General features: G+C 40.8%; 1 protein-coding gene across 5 annotated transcripts in view; it reads left to right on the plus strand.

The window, feature by feature from the left end:
- The window catches only part of lama5 (laminin, alpha 5), a 348,173-nt gene that overhangs the window by 221,889 nt on the left and 109,976 nt on the right, over nt 1-16,308 (plus strand). For 4 of the 5 annotated variants that reach the window (XM_061273122.1, XM_061273123.1, XM_061273126.1 and 1 more), the window contains one exon: nt 12,378-12,491. The exons of the other annotated variant lie outside the window; for it this stretch is intronic. In XM_061273122.1, coding sequence (XP_061129106.1) covers nt 12,378-12,491 — 114 coding nt within the window. The remainder of the gene's footprint in view (nt 1-12,377; nt 12,492-16,308) is intronic. 5 annotated transcript variants of the gene reach the window in all.

Below are 16,308 nucleotides of genomic sequence, written 5' to 3' on the forward strand. Positions count from 1 at the left end.
CTATACACGGAAAAAAACGGTATATATATATTTGACATATATATATATATATTCGACATATATATATATATATACACAATTATACCCAAACAATTTTGTGACCCCAAACTTTTGAACGGTAGTGTATATATTTATTTAGATAATTATTTATAGATTATATATATAATCTTCTGTGTAAAAAATCTTATAATATATATGTATACATTTTTAGGGTGCGTATTATACATGGGGGCGCACTATACACGGAAAAAAACGGTAATTCATGTGACATCAAAATACGTCCACACATGACTCTTTCTGGATCCCATGATTATACGAGGGACAAAATAGGTAATTATTAGGGGTGTAAATCGCGGGTTTTATCACGATACAATATCATATCGATACAAAGGACCACGATACGATATTTGCCGATATCTTAAAGCCTGCTGTGATTCATTCACGATACATCGCGATATAGTGCTCTACGATCGTTTTTTTTTTTTTTTAATAAAAAATATAGAACAATATCCTGATTTATAACAATTCATACGCAAAATCAACAAGGTACTGGAAACTCTTTATTTAGGAAATTACAAGAGTATTGTAGTATACAAAGTGCTTATTTTAACACTGAACTTTGACGTCGTGTTTTTTCTTTAAATATAAATATAGAGATTTGTGGTCCCTGAATATTTGATCACCGCTTGGCAGGATTTACAAACTGCACGTGTCTTGCCCGTTGAGCCATGTTTTCTTTGGAATCCAAAGTGCTTCCAAACGAATGACTTGAAGCCTAAAGGGGAGCAAATTTCCTCGTCTTTTTGGACACTAGCCATAGCACCAGCCCAGGAGCCGCGTACTAGTTGTCGACTCCCCTTTCACGTGCCTGCTCTGCTCACAACACAACACGCCGCTCACTGCTCCCGAAAAGAGGAAGCAAGCAAGAATGAACTGGATTTCCAAATAAAGTCACGTCTAATGTCCGAGGTCAAACACGGCGATATAAATCGATGTTTACGTTTAGCATCGATGCCAATAAATCGTAGAGCATTATATCGATTAATCGATGTGTATCGATGAATTGTTACACCCCTACTAATTATATATGCAGAACGAATGCAACTGCTTTCACACTGGCTGGTTCGGCTTATATAGGATCCCTTGCTGAGAGCGCGGACGGAAAAGTGAGGCGACGTTCCAATCGGACGTCGGATCGATAACATTTTCCCTGCCCTACCGGAGTTGTGCTAGTTCATAACGTAGATCACTCATGGCGTAGTCATAAATGTACGGTTGACAATTTAACCGATAGAAGTGGATACATTGGAACATAACCTACACTCTAATATATTATCTGACATGGTATTAAATGCATGGCTTTACAAAAATAGTCATTGAAGCCCACCCTTAGCCCTGAGTGCCATTGGCATGAGGCAAAACGCTTGAAAACACACACTCTCGCCCAATTAAATAACCATTCTGAAACACAGGACATGTAAGATAATATTTTTTTAATCATTAATTACACCATTACAGCTCGTTTATCTAAACACAAATAATTAGTGACGACCCCACAACTATCGAAACACATCAATGATATAAGCTGGGTGACATAATCGTCCTTGACATTGGTACATAATGTAAACATTAGTGCAACTCAACGTGGCCGCATTGATCGTAAGCAGGGCTGTGGACAGTATTCCTACGCACATTCTCAGCAGCATGATAAAAATAAAATTGAACGTATTTTTTTTATTGTCGGACTCGGTGGACTCGGTCAAAATCAGCACCGAGTCCGGCAAAAATGACCGAGTCCGAGTCCCCGAGTCCGAGTCCACAGCCCTAGCTTGTATGTCACCCTTTATCATTGTCTTTTAGACGTAAGTGTTCATTTTCTTTTTTTTAATCTACCGTAATTTTTGGACTATAAATCGGTCCGAAGTATAAATCGCACCAGCCATAAAATGCCCAAAAATGTGAAGAAAAACATATATAAGCCGCTCCGGAGTATAAGTTGCATTTTGGGGGGCAATTTATTCGACAAAATCCAACACCAAGAACAGACATGAACGAGCAACAACAGGCTAAACCAGGGGTCCCCAAACCTTTTCCTGTGAGGGCCACATAACTTTTCCTTTCTCTGATGGGAGGCCGGTGTCAGTTTGTAACAGAAAAAGTGTGACGATTGTAGGGGAGCTTAAAAAATGTATTGTTTTCCAGAAAGCCACACATAACCAAATAACGGTTAATTAATAACCCTTTCCAGGTTCTTTACAGAAAAAGTCAGGAAACAAATAATAACACTATTAATGAAATAAATAATAACTAAATAACCCTCTCTGAGTTCTTCACAGAAAAAAATGGAAATAAATAATAACTAAATAACTCTCTCTGGGTTCTTCATAGAAGAAAAAAGCCATGGAACATTAACTTTCTGTTGTGCCATGCACAATCTTAACAGATAAAAGTTCAGCTCAGTTGTCAGAGCAGAATCTCTCTGACACATATGAGCAGTCGCTTAAAGTTCTTGTGTTCCTTCCTTATAATCCTTTTGTAGGTTCCAGTAGGCTTGTAGACACCGCTGTCTTTTTTGTTAAAGTTTGCTAGTGCGTCATAGTCTGGAGTAAAATTTGTTGTGGCAATTCTTAGGCGAGATCCGAGGTGTTGGTCCGTTTACCTCGATCTGTGACGGTTTGATGTTGACATTCATGTGGCTGAACGTCACGTCGTGTACGTCGAGCCAAATTGGCCACTCTCTTTTAAACGCTCGGCACTGTGTCCACCTTGCTTTTCCTTGGGCGACTCATTTTAATGGAAGGCTTCCAGGGGAAGGTTTGTGGGTGGCTGCATCTGAAAGCTCAGCGCGCGAATTACAAGAATGCTGTCGTCACAGCCCACGCTCTAAATTCGGGACTGATACAAATAGAGCGCGAGTGCGCCATGTCCGTACTACTGAGTACATACACGCACTTGTGAGTGTGCACCGAGCTTTCTGACACGGCTTCCGGTAGTAAATGCGCAGGCGAGCGCTTCCCCATCTACTGGCTATACTATTGCAGGCAAAATGACAAAAAAAAAAAGTTTAATAATACAATTTGTTCAGGGTTGGCGGGCCGGATTAAACGGATACGGCCCACGGGCCGTAGTTTGGTGACCCCTGGGCTAAACGATACGGTATGCTAACGTGACAAATACAAACGAGGAGCTGAGAACAGGCCTGACGTAACATTCAGTTATTTAAAAAAAACTATTACATAAATAACACGTTTATAAAACCATCTGTGTCACTCCAATTCATTAAATCCATCGATTGTCCTTCGTCAACAATGCCATGTGCCGCGCCGCAGTTCAAATTATTCCACAGGCCCATACAACGATATATAAACTATATTTTAAATAACTATCACATAAACAACAATATTATCAAACCATTTGTGTCACTCCAAATCATTAAATCCATTGATCAAATTTCTCGTCCTTTATGTCATCCTGGTGACAGAGGACATGTCCAGAGATTATGGCGCTTTAAAGTGTTAATTACTTTATTAGATTTTTTCTCTCTATTTTTCATGTTTTGAATATGTTCAAGATAAAGATATCAAAGCATGTGAAGTGATCAACTATACTAAAAATAACATGTGAAGTGGTCAACTATACTTGTAAGTAAGTGATGCGTTAATAATCAAGTAAAAACTTGTGAAAAAAAACATATATAAGTCGCTCCTGAGTATAAGTCGCCCCCCCCCACCCAAACTATGAAAAAAAAAACGACCTATAGTCCGAAAATTACGGTAACTGTATATTGCCACCTGCTCAAAAATCGGAATTCTTTTACATAATTCAATGTTTTTTAATGCAATAATTACTTTTCCTAGTAACTAGTTACATTTATGATGGAGTAATTCAAATACTAATTCACTTACTTCTTGGAGGGGTAACTACTAACTGTAACATAAATTGTCTGTGATAAAAGAACCAGTCAACTAATTTATAAGTGAAGACAAAATGAACTTAGTACAACCATTTTGGAAGTAATTGGCCCAACACTGCCTTTGTACAGTTCACAGTAATAGTGAACGAGGTGGCTTTGTAGATTCGTAGTGTTGCTGTTACACTTTAGAAAACAGTTATTGCAGATCGTATAGTCTTTTTCTTTGTTAGTCCGTTTTTCTGTCATCCGTTTCATAAAAGCTGAAGTGTCTCCACACTTTTGAGGCAAACACTGTAGGTGTGTCTTTGCATGTGTTCTTCGCTGGCCACTGCTTCCACCTACCTCACATACAGAACAGGAGAGATTAAGTAGTGACAGTAACAATGGGTTGAATCTATCTAGGTGAGTTGCATTAGTGTGTTGTCATAAAATATTAGTATTTGCCGTCAATGTATCAATTATTTATTGCAACAGATGGCGCAACAATATATTGCAATATCAATTTTACAACTTCCGAGCTTCACAGTCCTCATGCTGCAGTGCATGCTCAGTGGAAAACTTTTTGCGGAAACCGTATTGATGCTTGTAGAGAATATTGTTTGTTTCGAGGTGCTTTGCCAATCTTGAATAAACCAATTTTTCTAGAATCTTGGAGAAGCATGGAAGAATTGATATACGTAGGCTGAAAATTACCATATTCATTTGTCTCACCAGCATTGAAAATAGGAATGACTTTAGCAATTTTTAGTTCTTGGGGTACAATGCCAAATTTTAAAGATAAGGAGAAAATGTGTGTTAGTGGGATTATTATTGAATGAATGATTCTCTTAATAAGTATGCTTCTGATCTCGTCATGGCCAGGGGCCGAGTTTTTCAAGCTCATGACAATGCTGCAAACTTCCTTAACACTAGGAGGGTCAAGAATGGAGAGTGAAGGAAACTGCCCTTTAATTAGGCAACAGGGGCTTGTATGAGAGGTTGAGAAGCTAGATGCCAAGCTAACGCTTTTTACATTTACAAACAAATCATTGAAACCATTAGAAATATCTATTGGGTTAGAATGGGCTCCATTCTTCCCAGCATCTCACTTGGGGTAGATGTTTTAGCGATGTAATAAATGGTTGATAAGATTGTTTTGATGTCACCAGAGGCTTGAGTAAATTTATCAGCATAGTAAGTTTGTTTGGTTTTCCTTAGTAATACTGTAAATTTATTTTTATATTTATTGTATATTTCTATCAAAGTCAAAGTGTGCTTTACTGTCAATTTCTTCACATGCCAAGACACACAAAGAAATCAAAATTACGTTCCCACTATCCCACGGTGACAAGACATAGTACACAATATACATACAAGTAAACAACACAAGAAAATAAAAACAAGAAGGCACAAACAATGAATAAATAAGAGTGGTGAATAAATAATAAATAAACAAACAACATAATAAATAAGAGGAGCAAAAATGGAGCAAGTGTGCATACAGCAGACAGTCAGAATATAGCGCAAAAGTACAGGACGCTACGCAGAAGTGGGGAGAGAGTTCAAGATCCTAACAGCCTGGAGTATGAAGCTGTTGGTGAGTCTGGTGGTGCGGGAGCGCAGGCTCCTGTACCTCTTCCCTGAGGGCAGAAGATCAAACAAAGAGTGAGCGGGGTGACTCACATCACTCACAATCGTGGTCACATTGCGGGTGAGATGGGAGGTGTAAATGTCCATCAGGGAGGGGAGTCAAGCACCAAGAATCTTACCAGCCATGTCCACTATGCGCTGCAGGTCCTTCATGTTGTATTCGGTGCAGCTACCACCCCAGACAGTAATACAACTGGAGAGGACGCTCTCAATGGTGCCACGGTAGAATGTAGTCATGACGGCCGGAGGAGCACTTGCTCGCCTGAGTTTCCGCAGGAAGTACAGGCGGCGCTGAGCTTTCTTCGCCAGTGATGCTGTGTTGGTGGACCAGGAGAGATCCTCACTGATGTGCACCCCCAGGAACCTGGTGCTGCTCACTCTCTCCACCACAGCACCGTCGATGGTCAGCGGCAGGTGTTGGGTGTGACCCTTCCGGAAGTCAACAATCTCCTTGGTCTTGTTGACGTTCAGCAGGAGGTTGTTGTCCCTGCACCACGTGGTCAGAAAGTCAACCTCCAAACCTGTATTGAGTCTCGTCGCCCTTGGTGATGAGAACCACCAGAGCCGTGTCGTCAGCAAATTTCACTATGCAGTTGTTGCTGTAGGTTGCAGTGCAGTCATGCATCAGCAGGGTGAAGAGCAGCGGACTGAGCACGCAGCCTTGGGCAGCCCCTGTGCTCAGCGTGATGCTGGCGGAGATTTTGTCGCCAACACGTACCACCTGAGGCCTCTGATAGAGGAAGTCCAGTAGCCAGTTGCAGAGGTAGGTACTGAGGCCCAGCTTGTCGAGTTTGCAGATGAGTCGTTGTGGCACAATGGTGTTGAAGGCGGAACTGAAGTCCACAAACAGCAATCTCACATACGAGTCCCTTCTCTCCAGGTGGGTGAGGGTCGAGTGGAGGGCAGAGCAGATCGCATCCTCAGAGGACCGTTTGGCTCGCTACGCAAACTGGAAGGGGTCTATGGTGGGGGGTGTGAAATGGACCTTATGTGCTCCATGACAAGCCGCTCAAAGCACTTCATGTTGCTGGGCGTCAGTGCCACGGGGGGGTAGTCATTGAAGCAGGACGGAGCAGGTTTTTTTGGCACAGGTACGATGGTGGCAGCCTTGAAACACAAAGGGACGATGGCCTGCTGCAGGGAAATGTTAAAAATGTCCGTGAAGACACCCGTCAGCTCCCCAGCGCAGTCCTTCAGCGCTCGACCTGGGATGTTGTCAGGGCCCGCCGCCTTACGGGTGTTAATAGCGGCAAGCGCCCTCCTCATGCTATCGGCGAAGAGGCACAGGGGCTGCTCGTGTGGAGGGGTCTTCATATATTTCTATGGGGGTGGGATTTGCAATAGATTTTGTATAAAGTTTATTATTTTTACGTGAAGATTTTTTTAGTTCATCCGTTATCCATGGTTTCCCCTTAGAGTTGATTGATTGAATATTTATTGATCCCCAGGGGTGGGGAAATTCAGGCCCCAGCAGTATTCATACCACAGAGTGGGTATACAAAAGACGCACAAATGGCATGAGAGCAACTCAACAGGCTCTCATAAGGCTGCCACACAACGGCGCCACAAAGAAAGCCAGAAAGTGCTCAAGATAAAAGCCATCAAAGCAAAACAAAGATAAAAGACAAAGGAAAAAAAGTAACTGTGGCCAACCAGCACCCCTCAATACAGGAGAACACCCCAAAACACACTAAATAGCCTCCACGGGGTCCATAGACAGGTGTAGGGGCAGTCCAGTTCAACGGCGCCCAATGGACCGTGGTCGTAAATCGGTGAAAAACATCACAAAGCAGGCAAACGTGTGAGCAGCGTCCTGGGCACCCAGTCGGGTGCACGTGCAGATGGTCACCACGGGGCTAGCATGGCGAAAGTCGTTGGTTCCGACGAGCACGAGGGAGCGGACTCCCCACAGGGGTTGCGGCTGCAAGGCCAAGGCGAGGGACCCGGTCATCACTGCCCGGATAAGCAGGAAGCCGCCGTAGAGTCACGCCGGTCTCGACCGATGATCCCGGTCCCAGGAAGAAAAAAAAAAATAAATACAAAATATCCGATCCGAAGAGATACCGAGGTGCGGTAGAAGGCACCAGCATCGCCGAATGGACAAAAAGACAGAAAGAAAAAGGAGAAAAGAAAGAAATAAAGAGGAAAAGAGAGAACACTGCTGGGAGGCAGCCACTTACGGCGCCATACCGGAAAAAAAAAAAAAAAAAAAAAAAAATATTACGACTAGAAATGAAAGGAAATGAGGACTCTAATGCATTTGTGAGTATTGTTAGAAAGTAGTGATAGGCTTTGTTGACATCTTGCAACAGGATAACCTCATCCCATGACACAGAGCTAATGATAGATATAAAAGATACCATGTTTTTCTCAGTAAATTTGCGGAATTTCATTTGATCACCAGTATGACCTTTGATTTTTGGACCACTGTCATTGTGGATGAAATGGAAGACAGGAAGATGATCAGATACATCACAGATGAACAGGCCAGATGTTATTTTGTAGTCTAGAGAATTAAATAAAATGTTGTCAATGAGAGTGGCCGTTGAGTTTGTGATCCTGGAGAGTTTGTTGATAAGAGCGAAAAAGTTACTGCAATATAATGTATTAAGGAAGTCTGCTGTATGTGACTGCTTAGTTTCAAGCAAATTAATAGTCACCAAGTAGGACACACAATTTATTTTCTTTGTTTATGATTTTTAGAGTAGAGTCGAGGTCTTCATTTAAGGTGATTTTATCAGAGTCTGGTGGTCTATATATACTCCAATTATCGCATTGGTGTTGTTTAAGAGTGAGCAAGATGAGAGTTCTATAAACACAAATTCTGCTACAGTCATATCAAAGTTAACACTTAGATCCTTTCTGGGAGAAAAATTGAAGTTATCAATCACAGAGCGAGACTCCTCCACCTTGCTTGTTTGGTCTCCAAGAGTGTATAGGAGTGTAGTGAGAGGGTAGCTAGATGTATTATCAACCGTCAAGGTTTCAGTAAGAGCTATTAGTGAAAAGGAATGTGTTAAGGTTGATAAATAGGTTTTCAGACCATCATGATTTTTAGAGACACTCCGTACATTGAAGTGGACAGTGGAGAATACATTTGTTTGGCAGTGACCAAGAGGAGTATTGCACAGTTTGTGAAACATATCTTCAGAAAAATATTCACGTGACAATTCAACAGATTTTAGGGGAGTGTAATTAGTATCTGGGTTAAAGAAGGACTCATAGATACCAGCATTAACATTCTCTAGGTCAAATGAATTAAATAATAAAGAGTCTAGATTCGTTGGGACAGAAATCCCTGTATTTGTGAGAGTGTCACTGGATGGCATGAAGGGTGTAAGGGGACGGTCTACCTGAGATGGATGTCCTCCCCGCCACTCTCTGTTTGCCATGTTGTGCTCCGCTGTAATCCACCGTTCTCGTCAGGAGGGTCCATAGGTTAATGGTCATCAGTTCAGCCATTGTAGATGTTAGGTTCCCCCATCAGCAGGCCATACGTCTTCAGTTCCTCCAGTTCACTCACGAGAGTTTTGACATCTTCTGGTGTTGCTCCGTTCGTTTTAATCCATACTTTGCAGTTTCTGACCTACGTTGCGAGAATCTTGTTTTCCTTCTTCAATTTGCTATCTCAGCATTTTTCTTAGTGAGGTGCTCGTTTAGGTAAACACCCGTTCCTTGTAGTTTCCTCCCTTGCTTCAAAAGACCCACTTTATATTTCCTATTGACGAACCGAATGATAATTTTCGGAGCATTTGTTCTTTAAAACCAAAGTCCTATTTCCTATTGTCAGTACTTTGCTACCGACCCGCAGCATTTCAGACATAGAAACCTACATTTTTAGTTATTTTTACACAAATGGAGATAATGCTTTACAGGAAAGAAAATACATATTAGTACCATATTTTCCAGACTATAAATCGCTCCGGAGTACAAGTCGTACCAGCCATAAAATGCATAATAAAGAAGAAAAATATATATACAAGTCGCACTGGAGTATAAGTCGCATTTTTAGGGGAAATTACTTTCATAAAATCCAACACCAAAAACAGACATGTCATCTTGAAAACCAATTTAAAATACCGTTTTTTTCCGTGTATAGTGCGCAAAATTTAACTAATTTATTGTCCTAAAATCTGGGGCGCGCATTATACATGGGTACAAAAAAAAAAAATAATAATTTTTTTTTTAATTTTTTTTTTTTTTTTTTTTTTTTTTTTAAGTCCCAATGATCGTCACACACGCAGGGAGGCAATGGGTCCCATTTTTATAGTCTTTGGTATGGTCTTAACTAGGCTGGATGTAGTTTTTTTTGTTGGCGTTGATTTCTCCGACTGCCCGTAAACGCACCACCGCGCTTCGTGCGCGCACGGGACAGCAAACGAGCAGGTGATCGAGCAAGCGTCTGATACGAGAGCATTGCGGTCGCATGGAGCGTGTTTGAAGTGAACAGCAGAGAAGAAAGGCAAAGTGTTGTGAAATAAAATGCACAGAACGGATGCGCAAGACACGTCAGCTATATAAAGAGCGAGAGTTGTTTTCTTCCTATTAGTTTCAATTCACAGTTTAATTAGCAGTTTCAATCAGCAAATAACAAAATGCGTATTACAGGTAATATTTTATTTCACAACACTTTGCCTTGTTCCTTTGGTCTCTGCTGTTCATCCTAAAACACAAAGGCGCTCTTTAAGCAATGCGACAGTGAGCGCCCGGCGCGCTGCGGTTGCGCGACCGCACCAAATTAAGCTCCCTGCGCAGTGCGCACTGAGGTCCACTTAAATTTTAGAAAGTACATCAGGACTTTAAAAATATCTTCTAAATTTCAGCGACGGCTCTGTCACAATAATCGACCAGCCCGGTGCAGTTGGGCGGTCGGCGGCGCGCTACGGTTGAGCGTTCTCTCGCACGCTCTCTCTCTCGCTCTCTCTCGCTCTCGCACACACGCAAACCGGATATCATACGGAGGCCGCCATTACAGATGCGCAGAACGGATGAGCAAGACACGTCAGCTATATAAAGAGCGAGAGTTCAGTTCTCTACCTAAATCCGTATTACAGGTAATATTTTATTTCACAACACTTTGCCTTGTTCCTTTCTTCTCTGCTGTTCACTTCAACCACGCTCCATGCGCACGGAGCGCGGTGGTGCGTTTACGGGCAGTCGGAGAAATCAACGCCAACAAAAAAAATTACATCCAGCCTAGTTAAGACCATACCAAAGACTATAAAAATGGGACCCATTGCCTCCCTGCGTGTGTGACGATCATTGGGACTTAAAAAAAAAAAAAAAAAAAATTAAATTTTTTTTTTTTAAAAATTCATAAAAATTGGGTGCGTATTATACATGGGTACAAGCTTTTTTCCAGCATCAGCATGCCATTTTTAGGGGTGCATACTATACATGGGGGCGCACTATACACGGAAAAAAACGGTAAAAATACAATAGAGGCAACAACAGGCTGAATAATTGTACGGTATGCTAACGTTACATGACATATACTAAACAACGAACTGAGAACGTGCCTGACGTAACATAGTAAGAGTTATTCAGATAACTTTAGCATGAATAACATGCTAACAAGTTTACCCAACCATCCGTGTCACTCCAAATCACTAAATCCAATGAAATCTTCATCCTCTGTGTCACTTTTAAACAACTCCGCTAACACTGGAGGCAGACAATGCGACGATTCCGTTTGTACGTCGCTTATGTCAGAATGTTCAACACAATTATCAACACAGGCCTAGAGGGCTCACTTGTGGTTTAGTGTGGAAATTACATGTGAAATGATATAATAATGTCTTAATAATTTCACACATAAATCGCTCCAGTGTATAAATCGCATCTCCGGCCAATAGGGGTGTAAATCGCGGGTTTTGTCACGATACGATATCATATCGATACAAAGAACTACGATACAATATTTGCCGATATCTTAAAGCCTGCTGCGATTGATTCACGATATATTGCGATATAGTGCTCTACGATCGATATGTATTTTTTTAAAATAAAAAATATAGAACAATATCCTGATTTATAACAATTCATACGGAAAATCAACAAGGTACTGCAAACTCTTTATTTAGGAAATTACAAGAGTATTGTAGTATACAAAGTGCTTATTTTAACACTGAACTTTGATGTCGTGTTTTTTCTTTAAATGTGCAGCGAGATTCGTGGTCCCTGAATATTTGATCACCGCATGGCAGGATTTACAAACTGCACGTGTCTTGTCCGTTGAGCCATCTTTTCTTTGGAATCCAAAGTGCTTCCAAACGAATGACTTGAAGCCTAAAGAGGAGCAAATTTCCTCGTCTTTTTGGACACTAGCCATAGCACCAGCCCAGGAGCCGCGTACTAGTTGTCGACTCCCCTTTCACGTGCCTGCTCTGCTCACAACAAAACAACGCCGCGCGCACTGCTCCCGGAAAGAGGAAGCAAGCAACAATGAACTGGATTTCAAAATAAAGTCGCGTCTAATGTCCGAGGTCAAACACGGCGATATAAATCGATGTTTACGTTTAGCATCGATGCCAATAAATCGTAGAGCATTATATCGATTAATCGATGTGTATCAATGAATCGTTACACCCCTACCGGCCAAGCTATGAAAAAACGCAATTTATAGTCCGAAAAATACGGTAAATTGGTAAATTTTCTAATGGTGCCTGTGGGGGATTACTGTAGTCATGGTAGAGGTAGATGTGTTGCTGAGTAATTTTTTTGCTATGTTAGCTTAGCGTTTATACTGTTTTTCCTGTGTGACTTTGATATGGTAGATGAAGCATAACATTTGTGATTATTTGTGTTGTTCCTAATGCCTGTTTCCATGCCACAGAGGTAAAAGCTCAGCTGGAAGATGGCCACAAGCAACTTAACAATGTCAAAGCAAAGCAAAATCAAGTGGCCATGGACTTCATGACGATCAAGAACAACCTGAACTTCTCTTTCTGTATGCATGTTCACACACACAACCATAGTTGCGTTTTATATACTTTGGCAAGAAACTGTGATAAGACTTTCACAATTACAGCTGAAGCTCAATTTGACACACTTGGATTCTACGCTACTTTCTGTCTAACTCGGTTTGTTCATTAACCAATTTTACAGTGTACAGTGATCCGTCGCTACATCACGGTTCGTTTATCGCGGCTCCAGTACATTGCAGATTTTTTTCCAAATTGAAAAAAATTAATGAATCACAAATTAAAAATAAACCTGCTAAATTGAGAAATTATGGCACGAAAGTTGCCCACACGCTACCAGAAAGCAGGGAGTGTCCACACAATTGCAGTACATACACTTGGACCTTTTTATAAAAAAGTTGTAATAATAATAAGAGTATCATATTTGTATTATTTCTACATTATTTTCTGTCATTTATACTACGTATTCATATAGTATTTACATGTTTGAAACTATTAATATTATAAATAATATATATATAATAGAAATAAATAATAAAATTTCATATTCTAATGATAACATAATGCACTTATATGGTTTAATACAGTGGTCCCCAACCTTTTTTGCGCCACGGACCGGTTACATGTCAGAAATATTTTCGCGGACCGGCATTTATATAAATAAATAATACATTTACCGTTTTTTTCCATGTATAATGCGCCCCCATGTATAATACGCACCCTAAAAATGGCATGTTGATGCTGGAAAAAAGCCTGTACCCATGTATAATACGCACCCAAATTTTGACTCCTACTTAAGTCCGTGAACGTAAAGTTATTTCAGAAAAAAGATCATCTTTGGGAACAACCGGATGTTATTCTGCCGGTCAGTATCACTGCGCATGTGCTAGCATACTCAATAGCGAAGAAATGTTTCGGATTTGTGTAGGGTACATCCTGACAGCATACGAGCAGGTGATCTAGCAAGCGTCTGATACGAGAGCACTGTGTTCGTATGGAGCGTGTTTGAAGTGAACAGCAGAGAAGAAAGCGCATCTGTAATGGCGGCCTCCGTATGATATCCGGATTTAAAAAAAAAGAAAAAAAAAGGGTTTTTTTTGTACCCATGTATAATGCGCACCCCAGATTTTAGGACAATAAATTAGTTAAATTTTGCGCACTATACATGGAAAAAAACGGTATATAAATAAATAACTAATCCCTTTATAATGAATATATAAATACGATGAAATAAAACGATACGACTGACATAAAAACAAGTACAAATGACAAAAATAAAACTCACCATTACGTTGAATTAGTAGGAGCACTGAGTTTGTTTCTCAGAAACGAGCCGGTCCCATCTAGACGTAATCGGAGACAATGACACCCGAAGGGATGAAGGTTTGTCTTTTATTGCAGGATGCTTGGTCTCCATGTGTTGAAGCCGTTTTGAATGCTTCATTGCCTGGTTAGTTAGCCTGTCGAGACATATTAGCTTTGCGGGCTCGACTGGGGAAACATGTCACGTGACCGGCACGAGTGTCTTGACCTGAATTAATTGATCGTCGATAATTTTTTTTTTTTCTGTGTGGCTTGGCGGCCCGGTACCAAGTGACCCACGGCCCGGTGGTTGGAGACCACTGGTTTAATATACACTAATTGATACAGAAAAAATTTATGTACTGTTTTTTCCCATGTATAATGCGCAAAATGTAACTAATTTATTGTCCTAAAATCTGGGGTGCGCATTATACATGGGTACAAAACTAAATTTCTGTATTTATTTATTTTTTTTATCCGGATATGATACGGAGGCCGCCATTACAGATGCGCTTTCTTCTCTGCTGTTCACTTCAAACACGCTCCATACGAACACATTGCTCTCTTATCAGACGCTTCCTGATCACCTGCTCGTTTGCTGTCACAATGTACCCTACACAAATCCGAAACATTTCTTCGCTATTGAGTTTGCTAGCGCATGCACAGTGATACTGACCGGCAGAATAACATCCGGTTGTTACCAAAGATGATATTTTTTCTGAAATAATTTTACGTTTACGGACTTAAGTAGGAGTCAAAATTTGGGTGCGTATTTTACATGGGTACAGGCTTTTTTCCAGCATCAACATGCCATTTTTAGGGTGTGTATTATACATGGGGGCGCATTATACATGGAAAAAAACGGTATGTTAAAAATGAGAGGGTGACACTACGTTTCACATATCGCGGATGGTCTTGGAACCAATTATCTGTGATAGACGAGGGATTACTGTAGTATTTTAAATTAACAATATAAGGACAAATCCGCACTTATCAAACGTAAGCGACCGGCTCTCCGTTTAAAGGGTTAAAACTCTCCCTTGTCCCCGCTGCTTTAACGTAGCTCTCATGTGGAGACGAGAGTTAAATCAGCCGGAATTCGGAAAATATTCGTCCGAGTGCTGACCGCCTCTAAGAAATTAATTCTGAAGGAATGAATTTAATTTCTTCAGGACGCCAATCCCTCTAAAGTCAAGTGACGCGCGCATAGAGTAGCTGTTGAGACATGGCGTCAGAATGACCACGCCCTTTGTCCTGGCAGCTATTTTCCTTTGATTTGGGGCTTTTCTTAAATCTCGGATAAATTTAGCTGTCTATTTTAAGACCGTGGCGATTTGTTAATTTACACTAGCGCAGACTCGTTCTAGCTGAGCTTAAGATAACTATTTCGAACCAGATCTGACAATTCCCGATGTTAAGGACTAAAGCTGTCTTCAAAAAAGAACTGAACTGTTTCAAAGTATGACTATGAAAGAGAAACAAAAGAGATTTGGACCTTAAAAGATCCGAATAATCATTAATTGAAATTAAATGATTATAAAGTAGGAATTTAATGAATAAGTAAGAAAAATAATTACAAGTCTCGATTGTTCGAACAAACAACAATAATTCCACTCAGGCTGTTTGATCTTTATGACTGCTTTATTACAGTGTTATGGATAGCTAGATGGATGTTTTGGAAAGAGGGAGGTTTGCGGAATCACCTCATCTACACAGGCGCTCAAATCACAAAGAACGTGGCCGGACACAGTAGTAGAATAAGTGGCTGCTGTATTCTCTCTTCCATCCAATTTGCATAGCATCAAAACGACTTATTCAGTCTGCCTGATATTGTCATCTGCGTATAGGTTCTCTTTTAATAAAAGTGTCAACAGACTTCGATGTATGGGGAACATTCACAATGACCAATGGCGAACGGAGCCGTAGCTCCCCAACAACATGCCTGACATAAATTAACGTGGAAAGGACCCCTTTGGCTGACTAAAACCATGCCTCTCTAAAAAATAATAATAATAATAATCTTACTGTGTAGCGCGCTTTCGGGGTTAACACAATTCCCAAATTCTGGACCCCAAAGTCCGCATAAAATCGAGCTTTAGCTCTATTATTGTTTTCGCCTTTGCCTTGTCCACAGGTAATCACTCGCATAATTTCCTTGGCACATAAGTCTGGTGTTGGGAGGGGGCGGTAGCTGGATACAACCCACTTGTAGATTCATCATCGGCCCATTGAATGAGGATCAAGTGTAAAAACAAAAAAGGCATAACCTCAGCTGTATCTAGGAGCTGTTGCAGCGTTCTTATGTGAAATCTCTGAGAACTTGAACACCCCTTTATTCTCGTGAACGCACACAACCAAGGGCGAGTGAAAGATCTATATATTAGCAGCATCAGCAGTGCAAGGCATCTTATAGTCCGGAAAGTTGTCAAGTGGCATGGTGGTACGAGATGGTGTAAAATTAGGTATTGAATTTGGCCCAGGCACATTGGCTATCTCAAAACATGTAGTAGTTCAAAATTTCACCAGGAGATGATGGTGTTA

This window comes from Syngnathus typhle, linkage group LG2, assembly GCF_033458585.1.
Source record: "Syngnathus typhle isolate RoL2023-S1 ecotype Sweden linkage group LG2, RoL_Styp_1.0, whole genome shotgun sequence".
NCBI lineage: Eukaryota > Metazoa > Chordata > Actinopteri > Syngnathiformes > Syngnathidae > Syngnathus > Syngnathus typhle.